At 48.1% G+C, this 23,902-nt stretch overlaps 1 protein-coding gene across 1 annotated transcript; it reads left to right on the top strand.

Annotated features, from left to right (window-relative positions):
• Window positions 1–262: 262 nt before the first annotated feature.
• On the top strand, window positions 263–23,655 carry ft (fat). Its single transcript, NM_058149.4, has 9 exons — window positions 263–806; window positions 4,083–9,642; window positions 12,294–12,602; window positions 12,676–12,909; window positions 12,970–13,171; window positions 13,234–13,520; window positions 13,819–16,581; window positions 16,638–20,194; window positions 20,260–23,655. Exons 2-9 carry the CDS (start codon window positions 4,219–4,221, stop codon window positions 22,925–22,927), a joined length of 15,444 nt encoding a protein of 5,147 aa, NP_477497.1. The 5' UTR covers window positions 263–806; window positions 4,083–4,218; the 3' UTR covers window positions 22,928–23,655.
• Window positions 23,656–23,902: the final 247 nt, after the last annotated feature.

The following is a 23,902-nucleotide window of genomic DNA, read 5'->3' as shown; positions in this document are numbered from 1 at the left end:
GAATCTCGTTGGACTGGACCGGACTGGACTGGACCGACGACCAAGATGAGGAGCGAAGCCCGGAGAGCGCTGTTCCTTCCGAACAAGAAAATGAAAAACGAAACTGCAACAAGTGAAAAATGTGTTGCAGATACAACAGGTATCTCTCTCCGGAGAGTCCAACTCTATCTCTCTGCGTAGCGTTTTGAAAACTCGTCCGACGGCTTTTCCCAGTCCTCGGCTCTCAGCCGAATCTCGGCTGGATCCGTGGCCAGTGCCACTCAGTTCCGTTGAGACCACTGAGCGAGTGGTTTGGGCCGATATCTTCAGTTCGAGGCGGATTAAAAGGCGCGCGTGCGCGGAACGGTTGACAAAAAAAAAAAGTGAAGGTGCGACCGCAGACCTCTGGATAGGCCCACCAAAACATAATACCCACGATCTATGTTAACCCGCAACATATGCTATATGTTATAGAAATATATAATCCGTCAACGGCATCAAATCCAGCAGCTGGCCCCCAAGTTTACCCATTTTTGTGGCTATATGTGTGTGTGTGTGTCGCCGTTGCAAATTTTTATAAGTGAAAAATTCCAACAACGTTGCTGCTGCAGCTACAAGCCATATATACAAGAGCGAAAAATGAGGCAAAACACGTTTTGCTGAAGGAAAAAAAAATACAAGAAAAAATAAATATGCTGCGTACGTGTGTGTGAGTGCAACAGTGTGAGTGGTGCCGCCGTCTACAAGTGTGCGTGCGTCTGTGTGTGTGTGTGTGTGTGTGCGAGCCCACCAACACCAAAATGCATGTAAAAATGTGAAGAAAAATGGTAGGTACTCATAAACATTCATGCAGGATAGATATTTGCGGGCTGTCCCCTTCGAAACCCTCTAGTTTATCCATATATCATATAAATCAGCTTGTATTCCAATCGGAGCAATGGAGTTTTTTAGCCAGGAAATTTGCATAAAATCAATAAGCGAGCACAAATCACTTTTTCCAGCCCACGCGCATCTCAAGAAAGGCTGTTTTCAGCTAATGCAAATCGAAATGGGTGTCTGGTATGCAAGGTTATAATGGGATTAAAATAGATTTTAAAACAAAGGTAAATCCAGCAATGCAGCAAATATTTAACTATTGGTGGTATCAATGTAAAGAAAGAAACTATTTCAGTTTCAGTCTGAGCTTGCGGTTAAGGCAAAAATATTTATAAATCTATGGAAATACTTAAAGTCAACGGAAAACGACAAACAAACACACAATACAGTGCATAAAGCGTACAAGATTAATTGTGGAATTATTATGAGCCCAACGGTAACGTAGGCAGTTGTGGTTGTAAAGGTTGGCCCCTGAAGTTGATGTCGATGTTGTTGTTGTTTTTTTCGAATTCGGATTGGGATTCGGTTTCGGATGCTGGGGCTCAGCCAAAAAGCCAAGTCGAGATCTTGAGCTGAGTTTTGAGCATGAAACGACTCAGGGCTGGCTGCCACGTAATGGTTGAAAATTGTCGTTTTTTTCGGGCTGTTTTGTTATTGTCAGAAATATCGATGAGCGGGAGAAAGAAAAAGAAAATATTCCTGGGCAATTGGACTCTCTTCTCAGATCATATAGCTGCTATCTCGCCGGAGAGCGAGATGTTCATGTAAATGAACATGGAAATATGAAAAACACGTTTCCAACTCGGCTTAACTGGAGCTGCACTGCAGCCAATGCGATGTGCGATGTAAAGTGAAAAGCTGAACTGAAATAAAATCAAAAAAAAAAAAAGCGAAAAAAAATTCATAATAATAATAAGAAAAGGAATCGCGAATGCCGAAGGCATCATCACGAAATTGCCAAGACTGGTTCTGTTCTTTTTTCGGCGATTCTATGATATCTGCTCCCTTTGTTGTGGATTTGAGCTTGAATTTGAATTTGCATTGCAAATCGTCTAAAGCCGCATAAACTAGCCGGGTCATGCACGACTATATGATATTTGGTTTTTTATGAGCTCTCAAATATAGCCCGCACATCGATATTAATGGCGTGGAAACCAGATATTCCATTGGCCAATGGTATGCGTATGGGAAAGTGTAAAGGAGACGGATAAGGCGATATATGCATACATCAATCAAACAAATGGGCTTTGCTTTTCTTTCCTTTCTTCGAGACAATATTTAAATTTTTCTGCCATTCGTGGACTGTGAATAGTGAACTCCAAATGAGCTGTGAAGGTTTTGCGGCAGACAGCTCATAGCTCATGGGGATCATCAATGAAAGTAATTTATTTGAATGAAGGTATGGGATATTTCCCACAAAAACGTGATTAAAGTGTAAATCAAATTTAAATTTTGATTGAAATCGCTGGTACATCCTATCGCATATAGCTGTCGTTATATACAAAGCTATAGCTTTACTTATCTTAACCCCTTACTGAACTTTTTGTTGAAATATTAAAATTTTGACACTCCCATCAGCGGAGCTTTAGAAATTCTTAGAAAATTCGGTTTGGAGCGAGGATTACTAATGCACTCGGCATTCGATAGCAACAGGGAACCCAAAAGAACGGACACAGACCTATGGATTTTCATATGTGTGTGGGGCAGCAATAAAGAAGACAAAACACCAAGACATAAAAAAATATCTTTGATAGAGACCAACAACGAAATGAGAAGATTGCAAGGGAACAAAAACAACACCGACAGCTAACAATACCATTAGAGCAGGTAGATTTTTAAGATTAATGAACGGGTTCGGCTTCAAAAGCTTCAGAAAACAAAAACGAAATTTACGACGCATATTTAGTCATGTATTCGAGGAGGCAGAGAGATCCGATCCGATCCGATCCCATTCGATTCGATTCGTTTCGAGCCCCAGTCCAAATTCTGACAGATTCTGCGGGTCCACTGCCATGAGTTTCTTCTAGTTAGTCCATCTAGTGACCATCATAACCAAATGAGAAGGTATTTCTGTTCCGCATGTTTGATGTATTCATTTGAAAATGACTTAGAACAGCCCTTTAGCAACTTATATCTAATCTCAATTCTTCTTAATACCATTTTTGACTTTTGACAAGCCAAACAATGTGCAATAATTAAATCCAACAATTTTATTAAGGAATATTATTACCTCAGTGATTGCAACCAGGGTGTTTTCAAGGTCTATCACTTACCGAAATAGAAATATGTGGCGTTTACGGTGCTCTGGTGTTAATACGAATACGATTCAGTTAGCTGGTTTCAGAGCGTTACTACTACTCGGTGTAAAGGGGCGGAGACGGCCAGGGGCTTGGCGTCTTTGTATTGATATTCTTACAGTCTCTGGTTAACAAGAGATTGCCCACAAAGCATTAATTTGGTCCAAAGCTGACACGCATGCTATTAATGGAAATTTTCCCTTCCACCGGTCGTTGTCTCCGAGTGTTTCGGAATTTCGTTTGATTAATAGACGCCGCCTAAATCTTGATTAGATTTTTCTAAAAGCCTAGGACCAGCAGCCTCAGTTGGGGTCTGAGTCTCTGGATTTCAATCAACTTGACGCTGGAACGCAGCTTCTTTCGTTTCCATTCGCCCGTATTTCGTAGATTAAAGGAGAGCGTGGGTTGAAGAGGGGTTCGGTTCACTTTTTGTGAGGTCATCGAAAAAGGAGGATATATGTGGAAAACCTATAGAACCTTTGGGACTTTCGTAGTCTATTTGAGATAGTTAAGTATGCAAGAGCTTTAATTCCCTTGAGTTCGTTGCCTCAGTCATTTGATTTTCTTCAAGTTCGTTTCCTCAGTCATTTGATTTTCCACCTTAATTTGTGTGTTTGACCTATTACAAAAGTTGTAAATAATGTGAAATACTTTTTATTTAGTATGTTTGTTAAGTTTTTGGCTTGGGCTGCAGTTAAAGTCGATTTTACGCTTTAGCGCCTCATATTTCACCGAATTGAGCTTTACTAATTTTATGCTCGACGGAGTATGAAAATGCTGATATGCCTGGTGAGCGCGATGCATGAAAGCGGCTTGTTAATTGAAAGGCTTACGCCAACAACTGGTACACACACGTCAATACCTAATTAGCACTAAGCAACAATTACCTTAACCATAGCTAATTTCAATTTCAACTTCTTTTCGTTGCAGGCGATAGACGAAAATTATAAGTGATGCAAAATGACGAATTCTACGATGCATTCAGAGTGTGAGCAACAAGACAAAAGTGCGACAAATGAAAGTAGTGCAACATAAATTTAGTACAAACATTAGAAACAGCCTCCAGATGGAGAGGCTACTGCTCCTGTTTTTCCTGCTTCTGGCCGGCAGGGAATCCTTGTGCCAAACAGGCGACACCAAACTGGAGCTACTGGCACCGCGTGGCCGAAGTTACGCCACCACCTATGAACAATATGCCGCCTTTCCGCGAAGAAGAAGCTCATCATCCTCGCCATCGGGTGAGATGCAATCCCGTGCGGTGGACACCAGTGCCGATTTCGAGGTGCTCGAGGGTCAGCCGCGTGGAACTACGGTTGGTTTTATACCCACAAAACCAAAGTTCTCTTATCGATTCAATGAACCTCCTCGGGAATTCACACTCGATCCGGTAACGGGTGAGGTGAAGACCAATGTGGTGCTCGATCGGGAAGGTATGCGGGATCACTACGATTTGGTGGTGCTCTCCTCACAGCCCACCTATCCCATCGAGGTGCGGATTAAGGTTCTGGATGTCAACGACAATTCGCCGGAGTTTCCCGAACCCAGCATCGCGATTTCCTTCTCCGAAAGTGCCACTTCGGGTACTCGATTGCTTCTCGATGCCGCCACAGATGCGGATGTTGGTGAAAACGGGGTGACCGATCAGTATGAGATCGTGGCTGGAAATGTGGACAACAAATTTCGGCTTGTGACTACGGCGAATCCCAGTGGAGACACCTCGTATCTGCATCTAGAAACCACAGGAAATCTCGACCGTGAGTCGCGTGGCAGTTACCAACTAAACATCTCTGCCAGAGACGGAGGATCTCCACCGCGTTTTGGCTACCTCCAAGTGAACGTTACCATTCTGGATGTCAATGATAATCCACCGATCTTCGATCACAGCGATTACAATGTGTCCCTAAACGAAACAGCTCTCCCGGGAACTCCGGTCGTGACCGTCATGGCTTCGGACAACGACTTGGGGGACAATAGCAAGATCACCTACTATCTGGCCGAAACGGAGCACCAATTCACGGTGAATCCGGAGACGGGAGTCATTTCCACCACGGAACGCGTAAACTGCCCCCAGCAAACGAACGTGAAGAGCTCTGCTAGCCAGAAAAGCTGCGTTTTCACTGTATTCGCCCGGGATCATGGATCTCCACGGCAGGATGGACGCACCTATGTAACTGTTAATCTGCTGGACACAAACGATCACGACCCCATCATCAGTTTCCGCTTCTTTCCGGATGGCGGAAAAGTGGCCACTGTGGATGAGAATGCGGTAAATGGTACTGTTGTGGCAGCCGTGGCCGTTAAGGATTCCGATTCCGGCCTAAATGGCAGAACATCGGTGCGAATTGTTTCCGGCAATGAGCTGGGACACTTTCGCCTAGAAGAAGCTGCCGACTTGCATATAGTAAGGGTAAATGGAGTCCTGGATCGCGAGGAGATCGGGAAATACAATCTGACCGTGGTGGCAATGGATCAAGGAACACCGGCGCGAACGACCACGGCACATCTTATCATCGACGTAAACGATGTGAATGATCATGAACCGGTGTTCGAGAAATCAGAATATTCAGCGGTGCTGAGTGAACTGGCACCCACGGGAAGTTTTGTGGCCTCAATTACTGCCACGGATGAGGATACTGGGGTCAATGCCCAGGTGCACTATGATATTCTCTCGGGTAATGAGCTCAAGTGGTTCTCCATGGATCCACTGACAGGTTTGATTGTGACTACGGGTCCGTTGGATAGAGAGATTCGCGACACCGTAGAACTGAGCATCTCGGCCAGAGACGGTGGACCTAATCCCAAATTTGCGTACACTCAGCTGAAGGTGATCATTCTGGACGAGAACGATGAGGCGCCGCAGTTTAGCCAAAGAGAGCAGAATGTGACTTTAGGTGAGGATGCTCCTCCGCAAACGATTGTGGCTCTGATGACGGCCACTGATCATGATCAGGGCACGAATGGATCGGTGACCTTTGCCCTAGCGCCCAGTGTGGAGCGCCTGTATCCGCTACAGTTTGCCCTCGATGCGTTGACGGGCCAATTAACAACGCGAAGGCCTCTGGATCGTGAGAAAATGTCACAGTATGAGATCTCCGTGATTGCCCGCGATCAGGGAGCACCCACGCCCCAATCGGCCACGGCCACCGTTTGGCTGAATGTGGCCGATGTAAACGATAACGATCCACAGTTTTATCCCAGGCACTACATCTACTCGCTCGCCGATGACGATGATGATATCAAGCTCAAGAAGGAGGTGGAGAAGGAGAGGATCCTGCTCCATGTCACGGCCTCAGATAAAGACGATGGCGATAATGCCTTAATTGAGTACAGACTCGAGTCAGGTGGCGAGGGTCTCTTCCAGCTGGACGCCCGATCGGGTGCCATCAGCCTGCGTGGTGATGCTCCTGCATCGATGCATTGGAAGCCACACTACAAGCTCCTCGTATCGGCTCGTGATGCTGGGCAACGGCGGAGCCAGCAAGATGCCATTGTGGAAATTGTGCTCAAGTCCAAGTTGGAGATGCTTGAATGCGGTCAGGCACAAGCTGGTGGTTATGAGTTCCAGATGGTCGAGGATCACGAGCAGCAAAGGAACAGCCAACCAAATCGCGAGGTGGGCATCGTGCAGGTAAAATCCACGAATGGCAAGGCGAACTCTCATATCGAATATGATATCATCCAAGGCGACAGGGCTCAGAATTTCCGAATCGATACCAGAAGTGGTCGCATCACCACCGCCCGACCTTTGGATCGCGAGGAGCAGGCCAATTATCGTTTGACTATCTTGGCCAGCTCCAGTTCCAGCTCCAGTGCAGCCGCCAGCAGCGTTTCATATGGCCAGTGCATTGTTAATATAGCCATTATCGATCTGAATGATAATGCTCCCGTTTTCGCCTTGGATCGCGAGTCAGAGCCCACAATCTCGCTGCCGGAGAATGCGGCCGTGGGTCAGGAGATCTACCTATCCAGGGTCAGAGATCGGGATGCGGGCGTGAATAGTAGGATCAGCTATAGCCTCACCAACAATCCCAATCAGCAGTTCCGCATTGGACCGGTCACGGGAGTTCTCTACCTTCAGAGGCCCATAAGAGCAGAGCCTGGATCCCTCATCCACGTGGAACTAATGGCCACGGATGCGGGTAGTCCTCCGCTCTCCAGTAAACTGAGTCTATCTGTGCTGATAGCCGATGTTAACGATCACACTCCCGTCTTTGATCACACATCCTATGAGACTTCCCTCCCAGAAACCACGAAAGTGAACACTCGATTTTTCGCTTTGGCTGCTACGGATATTGATTTGGGGGACAATGGACGGATCTCGTACGAGATCATCGAGGGCAACACTGAGCGCATGTTCGGTGTCTTTCCCGATGGCTATCTGTTTGTAAGAGCTCCACTCGATCGTGAGGAGCGGGATTACTATGCCCTAACTGTTTCTTGCCGGGATGCTGGTCAACCATCCAGATCTTCGGTGGTTCCAGTTGTCATCCATGTCATCGATGAGAACGACAATGCCCCACAGTTCACGAACAGCACATTTACGTTTAGTATTCCGGAAAATGCTCCTGCTGACACGTTTGTGGGAAAGCTAACCGCAGTTGATCGGGATATCGGAAGAAATGCCGAGCTCAGTTTTACCCTGTCCAGTCAGACGCAGGACTTTACGATTGACACCAGGAATGGTTTCATAAAAACTCTGCGACCCTTCGATCGCGAGGCTCTGGTGAAAGTCAGCAGAAATGCGGAGGCAAGCGGAGAGGATGGTTCTCTCAGGGGTTCAATGGCTGGCAACTATATGCTACTGGAGGCCACAGTTTCGGACAATGGCATTCCTCGCTTACAGGACAAAGTCAAGGTGAAGGTCATCGTCACCGATGTCAACGATAATGCACCGGAATTCCTGAGAGCACCCTATCATGTTACCATTTCTGAGGGCGCCTCTGAGGGCACGCATATAACGCATGTCTTTACCCAAGATGCGGATGAGGGTCTGAATGGAGATGTCTACTACTCACTGGCGAAGGGAAATGAGGCTGGTCAGTTCAATTTGGATAGCGCCACAGGACAGCTTTCGTTGGGGCGCAGGTTGGACCGGGAGTCCCAGGAGATTCATCACCTGATCGTCGTGGCCAAGGATGCTGCTCTCAAGCATCCGCTGAGCTCTAATGCTAGCATTACAATTGTGGTTCTGGACGAGAACGACAATGCTCCGGAGTTCACGCAGTCGAGCAGTGAGGTTTCCGTTTTGGAGACAAGTCCAACGGGCACTGAATTGATGAGATTCCGAGCTAGTGATGCGGATCAAGGGGTAAATAGCCAGGTGGTCTTCAGTATATCGGCTGGAAATCGCCGTGATACCTTCCACATCGACAGCATTACGGGTAGCCTCTATCTGCACAAGCCTCTGGACTACGAGGACATAACCAGCTATACTCTCAACATCACTGCCTCAGATTGTGGCACTCCGTCGTTGTCTACCACCGTTTTGTATAACGTTCTCGTCGTGGATGACAACGACAATCCGCCCATCTTTCCCAGCACTGCGATTGTTCGGCAGATCAAGGAGGGAATTCCCCTGAAAACACCCATTGTGACCGTAACCGCCGACGATCCGGATTCGGGACTTAACGGCAAGGTTAGCTATGCCATTAGCAAGCAGGAACCCCAACTTCCACAGGGACGACACTTTGGCATAAACACGGAAACGGGTGTGATTCACACGCTGAGGGAGATTGATCGCGAATCCATTGATACCTTTCGGCTAACCGTGGTGGCCACGGATCGTGCTCAGCCTTCGGAGCGCCAGCTCTCGACGGAAAAACTGGTCACCGTGATTGTGGAGGACATAAACGATAACGCACCAGTTTTTGTGTCCATGAATGCGGCTATCCTGCCTCCAAAGTTCTCGACTTCCAAGGGCAGCAGCACAGCGGTGATGCAGGTTCATGCCAAGGATGCGGACTCGTCCAGCAACGGATTGGTGACCTACGAGATTGTCAGTGGCCCCCAGGAGCTGTTCAAGCTGCAAAGGAACACGGGTATCATAACCTTTACCCCAGGTCCTCAGTTCAAGCAGGAGGTTCGCTACCAGCTGACCCTTAAGTCCACCGACGAAGCCGTTCAAAGCGAACGTCGCAGCAGCGAGGTCTACATTACAATCATAACGCCAGGCTCCGGCGGAAGTGAGTCCTCCGTTCCACAGTTCGAGCAACGGAGTAAGCTTTCCGGTTCCGTCTACGAGAATGAACCAATTGGAACTAGTATTCTGACGGTGACTGCTCATCTGGCGTCCGCCGAGATAGAATACTTTGTGACGAATGTTACGGCAACCGGATCGCGTGGTCAGGTAGATCGCCTCTTCGACATCGATGCCAAGCTGGGAATTCTGTCCACCGCCGCTGAACTGGACCGTGAAGCCGGACCAGAGGAGTACGAGGTGGAGGTATACGCCATCGCACTTGGCGGACAGCCACGTACATCCCGAACGAAGGTGAGTTACTAGAAACCCCATTAGATCATCAAGTAATATTTAAAGCTGAGAAAAAGATACCTCGATATGTTCAACTACACGAAACTCTCCTTTTGTTGAGCCCAAATTGAAGACACCATGCATCATACTTACTTTGATCAAAAGGTCCGGAATCCGCGAGTGGGGGTTTATCAGATTCCGATTACTTACATAAAGGGGCTTTCGCACAGACATTGTGGACCGACCTTTTCTTTACTTTGTAACGAAAGGTACTTCTTGCTTGAAATGAGTATATAGGGAATATGGGATATTGTTGCCGAGTCGGCCATTTCTGGGGCAGTTTCAAGGGCTTATCAGTGCAAGTCGAGACCGCACTAATGCGCTTTTAATGTCTTGTGCTGATATGAAATGTTGATTACACGCCAACCACTCCGGAGCTGCAACTCCAGCTCCAGTCCCCTCATCCAGTCATCCTTTTGTGCACATGCACATGCGGTTATGCCTTCAGATTCAGATGCAAATTAACAGGCCAACGTAGAGGACTCGCCGGCTGCTTCCCTAAGCCGCCCGGCTATCTGTTGAATGAATTTGATGGAGGGGGAATGGTGCAGGGCAGTAGTGGTAAGCAGACAGACCTGTGTATCGAGAAAATATTTCACATCCCAGCGCTGCATAAATGGGCCGCAGGGATAGAATTATAATAAGTTGCTTCATTGGCAGATGCCTTTAATTATGCCCAGTACCCTACTCAGCGCTGTCGAGGCATCCCGATGGCCCATGGATCGCCGCCCCTCTGCGTTTGCAGGGTATATTGTCGACCTCTGCGAACCAATTCATACTGGTTTTCGAGCGAAAATAAAAAAAAGTCAGAAGAGAGAACAAAGGCAAAAGGAGCACGGCCCAAATACACTTGAACAAATTAAGATCAATTAAAGTGTAATAACTATGATTGAGTTGTTAATGAAATAGTAAGGATTTCATATTATGAACTACTTTAGCATGTTGTGAAAAATGTTAATCTATTGTTGCATAAACTTTAAAAGCAGTAAGATTATTCCGTTTTGATTGTTGAACTTAAATTTGTAGATAGATTAGCGCAACTGCTGATCCTTTGTATGCGTAGGTATGCCAACAATGCACGCATGCAAATGTGTGTAGTTCCATTTCCAGTTCCAGTTTCGTGCAAAAGGCTGCAGCGGAAAAAGGTAGACAAAACAAAAAAAAACCCCAGCCTTGGGTTAGTACAAGCAACTATGGTTTAGTGGTTGTTTCGATCGCTGGTCCTCGCGTGCGAAGATCGTTTCAATCAATTCATTGTTGCATTGATTTAAAACGATTGTCATGTTTTCAATTTTTTTTCGCGTTAATTTTAAATAACTTTAATGCTGAGACTGCAAGAAAAGCACGCTCATGCCGACGAATTTGGAGGCAGTCCTAATTAGATGCATTAGCTAATCCCCAATTTCGTAATTCGACTGAGTTTATAAAGGGTAAAGAATGTATATACATGCTACATACGTTCAGTGTTGACCATAATGATCGTAGAATCCCATTAAGCTGCTTTCTAGTCCGCAGATCTTAGCCTGCTTTCGAAACGAAGGCAATTAAATGTGAACAAACAAGCGAGTGAATGTCATTTAGCTTTCCATCAAAATGTCCCCTGATCCGAGTGCAGGGTTTGGAATTTCACGCAAATTTATGGCCATCCCAAGGCCAGTTTCTATATTCAGCTGGGTTCTTTTTTCTTTCTGGCCATTAAGCGATTTGACAAATGGTAACATTTTCTGCAGCTGCACCCGCTTTCCACCGCCTCAAATTAGTTCTATTAGCCGCACACATTTCACCCGGCCTCGGGCAACCAAATGCTGTTTTGCTCCAATGGCTGCCCACTAATGCATTCGTGAGTGGAAGTGGATCTCCTAGCTGGGTCCTAGCCTCCGCCGTCTGATGTTACACAATTTGCATAAATTTTATTACAAATGCAGTATTTACTCGCCCGGCACCGACTTAACACCATCACCTCAGCACACGACGCTATATATTTTACGAGTGAATCTGGTGTCGAGAATTTATGGCCCCATGGGCTCCACTTCTTCTGCCCTCCATGTGCGCGACACTATCAAGAAATAAGAGGTGGGATTTTGTAGAGCGTTAGCTGGACTTACAAAAATGCTAAGAGCATATCGATACTTCGTCCTTTCCGACTCTTGTACACATAATGACTTTAGAAAGGCACTTGCAAAATTGTACATTAATTAGAACTAGTGAAAAATAATTATAAACATTAAAGTGCCGCAATAAAGGTTAACAAGCCGGTTTCGTTCAGAGAGAAGTGGCCTAAACTATAATTCGCTCGGTCATAAGCAGAAAGTTCAAGCTGCGGCAACTGGCTTCGCATATCCCATAAACCATATAACATTACCCAGTTTAAGCGGGTCAATTCGAGGCCAGGTTAAGCGAGATGAAGAATGCGATTGACATTGCGACAAAAGTTTGGTGGGCACATAAGTGGAGGCTCGTACATGGAATACTTTGGGCATTTAGTGCCGAATATGGCACTAAAGTTTCCGCTCGATGCCATATCGCCGTTGCCAGTTTGTGGTTCCTCCTCCTGCCAAGTGGGTCAGTGTTATTGACGCAACGCAATACTTTGGTATGTATCTTTTCTGCAGGTCAGAGTAACCGTTCTCGACAAGAACGATAGTCCACCGCAGTTCCTCGACACACCGTTCGTCTACAATGTCAGCGAGGATCTACAGATTGGACACACCATCTCTACGCTGCGAGCCCACGATCCGGATACGCTTGGTTCGGTGACGTTCCTTCTGATGGATGGGCACGATGGCAAGTTCCTGCTGGAACCGTCCACTGGAAAACTGATCCTCAACGATACCCTCGATCGGGAGACAAAGAGCAAGTATGAGCTAAGGATTCGCGTATCCGACGGAGTGCAGTACACAGAGGCATATGCCACTATACAGGTGAGAAATCTTCTAACCATTTTAGATACAGCATCGAGTATTTTCTTAAATTATTCTTTAAACTCCCCATCAGGTGAGCGATACCAATGATAATCCACCCTTATTCGAGGATACCGTGTACTCCTTTGACATACCGGAAAATGCCCAACGGGGCTACCAAGTGGGTCAGATTGTGGCCAGGGATGCCGATCTGGGCCAAAATGCCCAATTGTCCTACGGCGTGGTCTCGGATTGGGCCAACGATGTCTTCAGCCTGAATCCACAAACAGGAATGCTGACCCTAACTGCGCGACTGGATTACGAAGAGGTGGGAAGATGATATGATATAATCGGAGTTCAACTCTACTTACTTCATTCTATTCATTAGGTTCAGCACTATATCCTGATTGTTCAGGCGCAGGATAATGGCCAACCCAGCTTGTCCACCACCATAACGGTCTACTGCAATGTCCTCGATCTGAACGATAATGCACCTATTTTCGATCCCATGAGCTATTCGAGCGAGGTGTTCGAGAATGTGCCCATCGCCACAGAGGTAGTCACTGTGTCAGCAAAGGATATAGATTCGGGTAATTTGAAGCTGTTGCCTCCCGCAGATTCCCTAGTTTATCACACACTTTATTTATGACAGGCAACAATGGGCTCATTGAGTACAGCATCACCGCAGGAGATGTCGACTCAGAGTTTGGAATCGATAGCAATGGCACTATACGCACTCGCCGCAACTTGGACAGGGAACACCGATCGACGTACACACTTACGGTTACCGCCCGAGATTGTGCCGATGAATTTGCATCCTTCAGCGAACTGGAGGAGACGCAGCTGAAGCTCAAGTATCGATCGCCTAGAAAGTACCAACAAACACGTCAAGAGTTTTTGGCCCATCAAAAGCAGCAGCGGCTCTCCTCGACTGTAAAGGTAAGATTCCAGATTCCAGGATATATAAAATCTGGAACCATGAGTTTTTGAAAGTCGGCTTTTAGTTCTAATCTTGCTGTTGAAGAGAAAAGCTGTTAACGAGACTGTCAGGTCAGACTGAAACGTTAAGTTCGTGAAGCCCTAATTAAATAGAAGACTAGTTTCAGGCACGGCCAAACCCGTTTGCTTCCTTTATCGATTGTGTGGCAGTTTGAAAAACCTACTCACATTCACCGTTTTATCTATAGAATGCCATGAAACACAATTAGCCAAATACTGATCCGCACCTTTTTTCCAGGTGACGATACTCATCAAAGATGTCAACGACGAAGTGCCCGTCTTCATTTCCGCAAACGAAACGGCGATCATGGAGAATGTGGCCATCAATACGGTCGTTATCGCTGTCAAGGCTGTCGACAATGACGAGGGCCGCAACGGATACATCGATTATCTGATGAAGGAGGCCAGAGATGAGGACATGGGTCAATCGGATCCGCTGCCCTTCTCCCTGAATCCCACCGATGGACAGTTGCGCGTAGTCGATGCCTTGGACCGTGAATTGCGCTCAAGTTATTTGCTAAACATCACAGCCCGAGATCGTGGAGAGCCACCCCAGTCCACGGAGTCGCAGTTGCTCATTCGAATTCTGGACGAGAACGACAATAGTCCCGTCTTCGATCCGAAGCAATACTCTGCCTCGGTGGCGGAAAACGCCAGCATTGGTGCCATGGTCCTTCAGGTATCCGCCACGGATGTGGATGAAGGTGCAAATGGACGCATCCGCTATTCCATAGTGCTGGGCGATCAGAACCATGACTTCAGCATCAGCGAGGATACGGGTGTGGTGCGGGTGGCTAAGAACCTAAACTACGAACGACTTTCCCGATACTCGCTCACCGTACGCGCCGAGGATTGTGCCTTGGAGAATCCTGCTGGCGACACTGCCGAGCTGACCATCAATATTCTGGACATAAACGATAATAGACCGACATTTTTGGATTCCCCATATTTGGCACGTGTCATGGAGAACACTGTACCGCCAAATGGTGGATATGTGCTCACTGTAAACGCCTATGATGCGGACACTCCACCGCTTAATTCGCAGGTGCGCTACTTTCTCAAGGAAGGCGATAGTGATCTCTTCCGCATCAATGCCTCTTCGGGTGACATCGCGCTGTTGAAACCCCTGGATCGAGAGCAGCAGAGCGAGTACACCCTGACACTGGTGGCCATGGACACGGGTTCGCCTCCACTTACGGGCACGGGAATTGTGCGAGTGGAGGTGCAGGACATTAATGACAACGATCCGGTATTCGAACTGCAATCCTATCATGCCACTGTGCGCGAGAATTTACCGTCGGGAACTCATGTCCTGACCCCCAGAGCAACGGATAAGGACGAAGGACTAAACGCCAAGCTGCGCTTTAATTTGTTGGGAGAGCACATGCATCGGTTTCACATAGATTCAGAAACGGGCGAGATTAGCACAGCTACAACTCTTGATCGTGAAGAGACTTCCGTGTACCACTTGACCTTAATGGCCCAGGATAGCTCGATTACCGAGCCACGAGCATCGTCTGTAAATCTCACAATCAGTGTGTCCGATGTCAATGACAATATCCCGAAATTCGATTCGACCACCTACAACGTAGCAGTTCCGGAGAGGATCAGCAAGGGTGAGTTTGTGTTTGGAGCTCGAGCCTTAGACTTGGATGATGGCGAGAATGCTGTGGTACATTACACGATTAGCGGGCGAGATCAACATTACTTTGATATCAACACCAAAACGGGTGTGGTGAGCACCAAGCTGGAGCTTAAGACCAAGACCAAGTCTCACGATGATTTAACCTATACGATTGTGATATCTGCAATGGATCAGGGCGAGCAATCTCTTAGTTCCAAGGCTGAGCTTACAGTTATCCTCCGACCACCGGAGCTCTTTCCCACCTTTGCCTACATGGCCAACAGTCACTTTGCCATGTCAGAGGATGTTAGGCCGGGCAAGATGATAACCAAAGTCAGTGCCACATCGCCCAAAAAGGGTTTGGTGGGTAAAATTCGCTATGCCATAGCCGGCGGAATAATGGGGGATTCTCTGAGAGTGGATCCCAATAGCGGATTACTGAGCGTTGGTCAGGATGGCCTGGACTATGAGCTGACACATCTGTATGAGATTTGGATTGAGGCCGCCGATGGAGACACGCCAAGTCTGCGTAGTGTAACTCTTATAACGCTCAACGTAACGGATGCCAATGACAATGCTCCCGTTATGGAACAGCTCATTTACAATGCCGAGGTCCTGGAGGAGGAGTCCCCACCGCAGTTGATAGCCGTTGTGAAAGCCAGCGATCGTGACTCCGGCGACAATGGAAATGTCATCTATCGCCTACAGAATGACTTCGACGGCACATTTGAGATTACGGAATCGGGTGAGATTTACACCAGGATGCGACTGGATCGCGAGGAGATCGGCGATTATGCGTTCGTAGTGGAGGCCGTTGACCAGGGTGTTCCTCATATGACGGGAACAGCTAGTGTCCTACTGCATCTACTGGACAAGAACGACAACCCGCCCAAGTTCACACGCCTCTTTTCCCTGAATGTAACCGAGAACGCCGAGATCGGTAGCTTTGTGATCCGAGTCACCTCTTCTGATTTGGATCTGGGTGCAAATGCCAATGCTTCTTACTCCTTCAGCGAGAATCCCGGCGAGAAGTTTCGCATTGAGCCGCAGAGTGGAAACATCACAGTGGCCGGTCATCTTGATCGCGAGCAACAGGATGAGTACATCCTGAAAGTGGTGGCCTCTGATGGAGCCTGGCGTGCCGAGACACCCATTACCATCACAATCCAGGACCAGAATGACAATGCCCCCGAATTCGAGCATAGCTTCTACAGCTTCAGTTTCCCGGAGCTGCAGCAATCGATTGCTTTGGTGGGCCAGATCATAGCCACGGATCGCGATAAACAGGGTCCCAACTCAGTGATCTCCTACTCGCTGCAGCAGCCGTCGCCCATGTTCAGCATAGATCCAGCCACGGGTGAGGTCTTCAGTAAGAAGGTACGTAGTTGAATACAATCTATTGGATATATCCTAATAACTTGAATTCCTGACAGGCGGTTCGCTTCAAGCACTCTCAGTACGTTCGCTCACCGGAGAATATGTACGCCCTCACCGTTCTGGCCACGGATAATGGTAAGCCTCCTCTGTACTCCGAGTGCCTGGTGAACATCAATATCGTCGACGCCCACAACAATCCACCAAAGTTCGAACAGGCGGAATATCTGGCGCCGCTGCCACAGGATGCAGTTCGTGGTCAGCGAATAGTTCGAGTCCACGCAAATGACAAGCAGGATCTGGGCACCAACGAAATGGACTACTCCCTGATGACATTCAATTTGAGTTCGATCTTCAGTGTCGGCAGACACGATGGTTGGATTACTTTGGTCAAACCCATTCAAGTGCCGCCAAACACTCGATATGAACTGGTTGTTAGGGCCACCGATCGTGGTGTTCCTCCCCAGTCCGATGAGACACGAGTCGTGATCGTGGTAACCGGGGAGAATATGGACACACCCAGATTTTCCGTAAACAGCTATCAAGTCATTGTGCCCGAGAATGAGCCTGTTGGGTCCACAATTCTAACTGTGGGCGCCACTGACGATGATACGGGTCCAAATGGAATGCTGCGCTACTCCATTTCCGGTGGCAATGAGCGTCAAGACTTCAGTGTGGATGAACGTACGGGTGGCATAGTGATACAACAGCAATTGGATTATGACCTTATACAGGAATACCATTTGAATATCACAGTTCAGGATCTGGGCTACCATCCACTATCCTCAGTTGCAATGCTTACGATCATTCTGACTGATGTTAATGACAATCCACCTGTGTTCAATCACAAGGAATACCACTGTTATATACCTGAAAACAAACCGGTTGGCACCTTTGTATTCCAGGCTCATGCCGCGGATAAGGATTCACCGAAAAATGCTATTATCCATTATGCATTCCTGCCCAGCGGACCAGACAGGCACTTCTTCATAATGAACCAGAGTAATGGCACCATTTCTTCGGCAGTTTCCTTTGACTATGAAGAGCGCCGCATCTACACACTACAGATAAAGGCGAAAAATCCCGATTCGAGCATGGAGAGCTACGCCAATCTCTATGTGCATGTCCTGGGCGTGAATGAGTTTTATCCACAATTCCTGCAGCCCGTCTTTCACTTTGACGTATCGGAAACATCGGCGGTGGGCACTAGAGTGGGTGCCGTTCAGGCCACCGATAAGGACAGCGGCGAAGATGGACGTGTCTACTACCTTCTGGTGGGTTCCAGTAACGACAAGGGTTTCCGCATCGATACCAATACGGGCTTGATTTATGTAGCCCGACACTTGGACAGGGAGACACAGAACCGTGTGGTACTCACAGTGATGGCCAAAAACTATGGCAGTATTCGTGGTAACGACACTGACGAGGCACAAGTGATTATATCGATTCAGGATGGCAACGATCCGCCGGAGTTCATAAAGCACTACTATACCTCCACGATTTCCGAGGCAGCTCCGGTTGGCACGAAGGTCACAACGGTCAAGGCCATTGACAAGGATGTGCGCACACAAAATAATCAGTTTAGCTATTCGATCATTAATGGCAACCTGAAACAAAGCTTTAAGATAGATGTGCAAACGGGTGAGATTAGCACGGCAAGTCGTTTGGATCGTGAGGAGACATCCACCTATAACTTGGTGATTGGAGCCATTGACACGGGACTGCCTCCACAGACGGGAAGTGCAACGGTGCATATCGAACTAGAAGATGTGAACGATAATGGACCCACATTCACACCTGAGGGTCTGAATGGTTATATCTCCGAGAATGAACCGGCTGGCACTTCCATTATGACACTAATAGCCAGTGATCCCGATCTACCGCGCAATGGAGGACCCTTCACCTATCAGTTGATTGGTGGTAAGCACAAGTCCTGGCTAAGTGTGGACAGAAACTCTGGTGTGGTTAGGTCCACAACCAGTTTCGATCGCGAAATGACACCCATTCTAGAGGCCATAATTGAAGTCGAGGACAGTGGAAAGCCCAAACAAAAGTCCCAGCACCTGCTCACGATCACTGTATTGGATCAGAACGATAATCCATCGACCACGAGGAGCTTGCACATAGCAGTCAGTCTGTTCAACGGCGATCTGCCTTCGAATGTGAAGCTGGCCGATGTGCGTCCCAATGATATTGACATCGTGGGCGATTATCGTTGTCGCCTCCAGAAGAATCCCGCCCAGAGTCAACTGCAGTTGGCTATTCCTCGGGCCTGTGATCTGATCACCACCTCACATACGACGCCAATAGCTTCGGTTTTCAGCTATACGGGAAATGACGGAAAACATGGGGATGTTAGCTCCAAAGTTAGTGTCGCCTTCCAGAGTTTTAACAACGAAACATTGGCCAACTCAGTGTCCATCATGGTACGAAATATGACAGCTTACCACTTCTTGGCTAATCACTATCGACCAATTCTGGAGATGATTAAGTCTAGAATGAGTAACGAGGATGAGGTCATTCTATATAGTCTTCTAGAGGGTGGCAGTGGCAATTCCACCAATCTCCAACTGCTAATGGCAGTCAGATTGGCGAAGACCAGTTACCAACAACCCAAATATTTGATTGAACGCTTGCGAGAGAAGCGTTCAGCGTTTTCGGAACTCCTGCAAAAGGAGGTGATTGTGGGCTATGAACCCTGCAGTGAACCGGATGTTTGTGAAAATGGCGGAGTCTGCAGTGCCACCATGCGACTGCTGGATGCCCATAGCTTTGTTATCCAAGACAGTCCGGCCTTGGTGCTGAGTGGTCCTCGGGTTGTGCACGACTACAGCTGCCAGTGCACCAGTGGATTCTCGGGCGAGCAGTGCAGTCGTCGGCAGGATCCTTGCCTGCCCAATCCTTGCCATTCGCAGGTCCAATGCCGTCGCCTGGGTAGCGATTTCCAGTGCATGTGTCCTGCCAATCGGGATGGCAAGCACTGCGAGAAGGAACGCAGTGACGTGTGCTATAGCAAGCCGTGTCGCAATGGAGGAAGTTGCCAACGCAGTCCGGACGGATCCTCCTACTTTTGCCTATGTCGTCCCGGATTCCGTGGCAATCAGTGCGAGAGCGTGTCGGACTCATGCCGACCCAATCCCTGTCTGCACGGTGGCTTGTGTGTTAGTCTCAAGCCAGGATACAAATGCAACTGCACGCCGGGACGATATGGACGACATTGCGAGCGTTTTAGCTATGGATTCCAACCGCTGTCCTACATGACTTTTCCCGCTCTGGATGTGACCACCAATGATATATCCATTGTGTTCGCCACGACGAAACCCAACTCCTTGTTGCTGTACAACTACGGAATGCAGAGTGGCGGCAGATCCGATTTCCTGGCCATCGAACTGGTGCACGGCAGGGCGTATTTCTCATCTGGAGGAGCTCGTACTGCTATCAGTACTGTGATTGCTGGACGAAATCTGGCTGACGGTGGATGGCACAAGGTTACGGCCACCCGGAATGGACGTGTGATGTCACTCAGCGTGGCCAAGTGCGCAGATTCCGGTGACGTTTGTACGGAATGCCTGCCCGGAGATTCTAGCTGCTATGCGGACGAAGTGGGACCAGTGGGGTAAGTCTAAATTATAGCTATTACATCTATTAGACCCATAATTTTGGAATATATATCTTTCACAGAACTCTCAACTTCAACAAACAGCCCCTGATGATCGGTGGCTTGTCCTCGGCTGATCCTATCTTGGAGCGACCTGGTCAAGTGCACAGTGATGATCTGGTGGGCTGTCTGCACAGTGTTCATATCGGAGGACGTGCCCTGAACCTCAGCTTGCCGCTTCAGCAGAAGGGCATTTTAGCCGGATGCAATCGGCAGGCGTGTCAACCAGCTTTGGCCGCCGAACGCTGTGGAGGATTCGCTGGACAATGCATCGATCGGTGGTCCAGTTCGCTATGTCAGTGCGGCGGACACTTACAGTCGCCCGATTGCTCGGACTCCTTGGAACCCATCACCCTGGGCGAAGGTGCCTTTGTGGAGTTTAGAATTTCGGAAATATATCGTCGCATGCAGCTGCTGGACAATCTGTATAACAGCAAAAGTGCCTGGCTGGATAACCAACAGATGAGAGAACGTCGAGCCGTAAGCAATTTCAGCACAGCTTCCCAGATCTACGAGGCTCCAAAGATGCTTAGCATGCTGTTCCGCACCTATAAGGATCAGGGTCAGATCCTTTATGCGGCCACCAATCAAATGTTTACCTCACTGTCCCTGCGCGAGGGTCGTCTGGTTTACTACTCCAAACAGCATCTTACCATCAATATGACGGTGCAGGAAACTTCTACGCTCAACGATGGCAAGTGGCACAATGTGAGCTTGTTTAGCGAGAGTCGAAGTCTGCGACTCATTGTCGATGGAAGGCAAGTGGGTGATGAGCTGGATATTGCCGGGGTGCACGACTTCCTCGATCCCTATTTGACCATTCTGAATGTGGGTGGCGAAGCATTTGTTGGTTGCCTGGCCAATGTGACGGTGAACAACGAACTGCAGCCGCTAAACGGATCAGGCAGCATCTTTCCGGAGGTTCGTTATCACGGCAAGATTGAGTCCGGCTGCAGAGGAGACATTGGCCAAGATGCCGCCCAGGTGGCCGATCCTCTCAGCATTGGCTTCACCCTGGTCATTGTCTTCTTCGTCATTCTGGTGGTGGCTATACTGGGCTCCTATGTTATCTATCGATTCCGCGGAAAGCAGGAGAAGATTGGTAGTTTGAGTTGCGGTGTGCCCGGCTTCAAGATTAAGCACCCTGGTGGTCCAGTGACGCAGAGTCAGGTGGATCACGTCTTGGTTCGCAATCTGCATCCCAGTGAAGCCCCGTCACCGCCAGTTGGAGCTGGAGATCATATGCGACCGCCAGTGGGTAGCCATCACCTGGTGGGTCCCGAACTATTGACCAAGAAGTTTAAGGAACCCACTGCGGAGATGCCACAGCCGCAGCAGCAGCAGCAACGTCCCCAGCGACCCGATATCATAGAGCGCGAGAGTCCTCTGATAAGGGAGGATCATCACCTGCCCATTCCGCCGCTTCATCCTCTCCCGCTGGAGCACGCCAGTTCCGTGGACATGGGTTCCGAGTACCCGGAACACTACGACCTCGAGAACGCCAGCTCCATTGCTCCGTCCGACATTGATATAGTCTATCATTACAAGGGCTATCGTGAGGCTGCTGGCCTACGCAAATACAAGGCCAGTGTTCCACCTGTTTCCGCCTACACGCATCACAAGCATCAGAACTCTGGCTCTCAGCAGCAGCAGCAGCAGCACCGCCACACAGCTCCCTTTGTGACCCGGAACCAAGGTGGCCAACCGCCACCGCCGCCCACCAGTGCATCCCGCACCCATCAGAGCACTCCACTGGCCCGACTCTCGCCCAGCTCGGAGTTGAGTTCCCAGCAGCCGCGCATTCTCACTTTGCACGACATTTCCGGAAAGCCGCTGCAAAGTGCCCTGCTGGCCACGACCTCCAGTTCCGGTGGCGTTGGCAAGGACGTTCACAGCAACAGCGAACGCAGTCTGAACAGCCCGGTTATGTCGCAGCTGTCCGGCCAAAGTTCCAGTGCCAGCAGGCAAAAGCCCGGAGTGCCACAGCAGCAGGCGCAGCAAACTTCCATGGGCTTGACCGCCGAGGAGATTGAGAGATTGAATGGCAGACCACGAACTTGTAGCCTAATCTCCACCCTGGATGCCGTCTCCTCCAGCAGTGAGGCGCCTCGAGTGTCGAGCAGCGCTCTGCATATGTCGCTGGGTGGAGATGTGGATGCCCATAGTTCGACTTCCACGGACGAAAGCGGCAACGACAGCTTCACGTGCTCGGAGATCGAGTACGACAATAACAGTCTCAGTGGCGACGGCAAGTATTCCACCAGCAAGAGTCTCCTCGATGGACGCAGTCCCGTGTCCAGAGCACTAAGCGGTGGTGAGACGAGCAGAAATCCACCGACAACTGTGGTCAAGACACCGCCCATTCCGCCGCACGCCTACGATGGATTCGAGTCATCATTTCGCGGATCGCTCAGCACGCTCGTGGCCAGCGACGATGATATAGCCAATCACCTGAGCGGTATCTACCGCAAGGCCAATGGAGCCGCATCCCCATCGGCCACCACCCTCGGCTGGGAGTATCTGCTCAATTGGGGACCTAGCTACGAAAATCTGATGGGCGTCTTCAAGGACATTGCCGAGCTGCCGGACACAAATGGACCGTCGCAGCAACAGCAGCAGCAAACCCAAGTGGTGTCCACGCTACGAATGCCATCATCGAATGGACCGGCGGCTCCAGAGGAGTACGTGTAATATATGTTGTGTATGCTCTTCAACGAAAGTTAAAGTGTTCCTAAAGTCTGAGCCCCAATTCACTGCAAGCACATAACAAAAAAACTTGAAACTATTCAATGACTTTTCCGAGATTTCGTGTGGTCAAAAACAAAGAGAGAAATTCTCGATAGTACGTAAATGTATTTGTAAATTTTGTGTAAAGCTATATCATTTCATAGTAGATCCTAAGTAATGCCATTTTATTTTGCAATGTACAACGAAAACGTAACGAGGATAGGTAGTAAGTTAAACAAAGTGTAGAATCGTGCATATGTCGGAAAATAAGCAACTAATCTTATGAGAACGCCTTGTATCAAGGTCAACCATCCTAAAGTGCACTTTCTGTTAAGGGTTCGAAAGTAAAAAAAAAAACAATAACGACTGATATGTACTTCCGTACATTATTAACACACCCAGTTAATTTCAATTGCTGATTATTTCGATTTCTGTACTTGTGTATATGTTTTCCGAGTGCTATATTAAGATAGTTTCAGCACCAGTGTGTATTGATTTGTGTCGCCATTTAAGTACATTCTAACATTGCTCTAATTTATTGACAATCTCGCCAACATTCCCTAACTGCCTTAGTCGTACTTATAGATAATTAATGTCAGAGATACTTCGCATTCCTCTAGATATAAACTCAAACACCTTGTATATGTATGTAATTCGTAGTGAAATGTTATTAAATACATATTAACCATCATATATAAACTTGCATTTTGATTTTTTATTACAACTTTTATTTTAAAATTTTTCTTTGGCGCCAAATTACTGTGCTATTTTCAGTGTTACCAGACATTATATAGACAAAGACCTAGAACGACAATTGAAGTTTTAAATTGTTAAGAAAAAGAACTTATAAAATTTACTATATATATGAAATATTCGTAGTAAGAATATTATGTTGGGCAGTTTATCAATGTTTCCGACACAGCAACCGCACATAAATCC

Source organism: Drosophila melanogaster, chromosome 2L (genome assembly GCF_000001215.4).
Source record: "Drosophila melanogaster chromosome 2L".
NCBI classification, from domain to species: Eukaryota; Metazoa; Arthropoda; class Insecta; order Diptera; family Drosophilidae; genus Drosophila; species Drosophila melanogaster.
The sequence above is the reverse complement of the archived record's forward strand: the minus strand, read 5'-3'. Positions and strand labels throughout refer to the sequence as shown.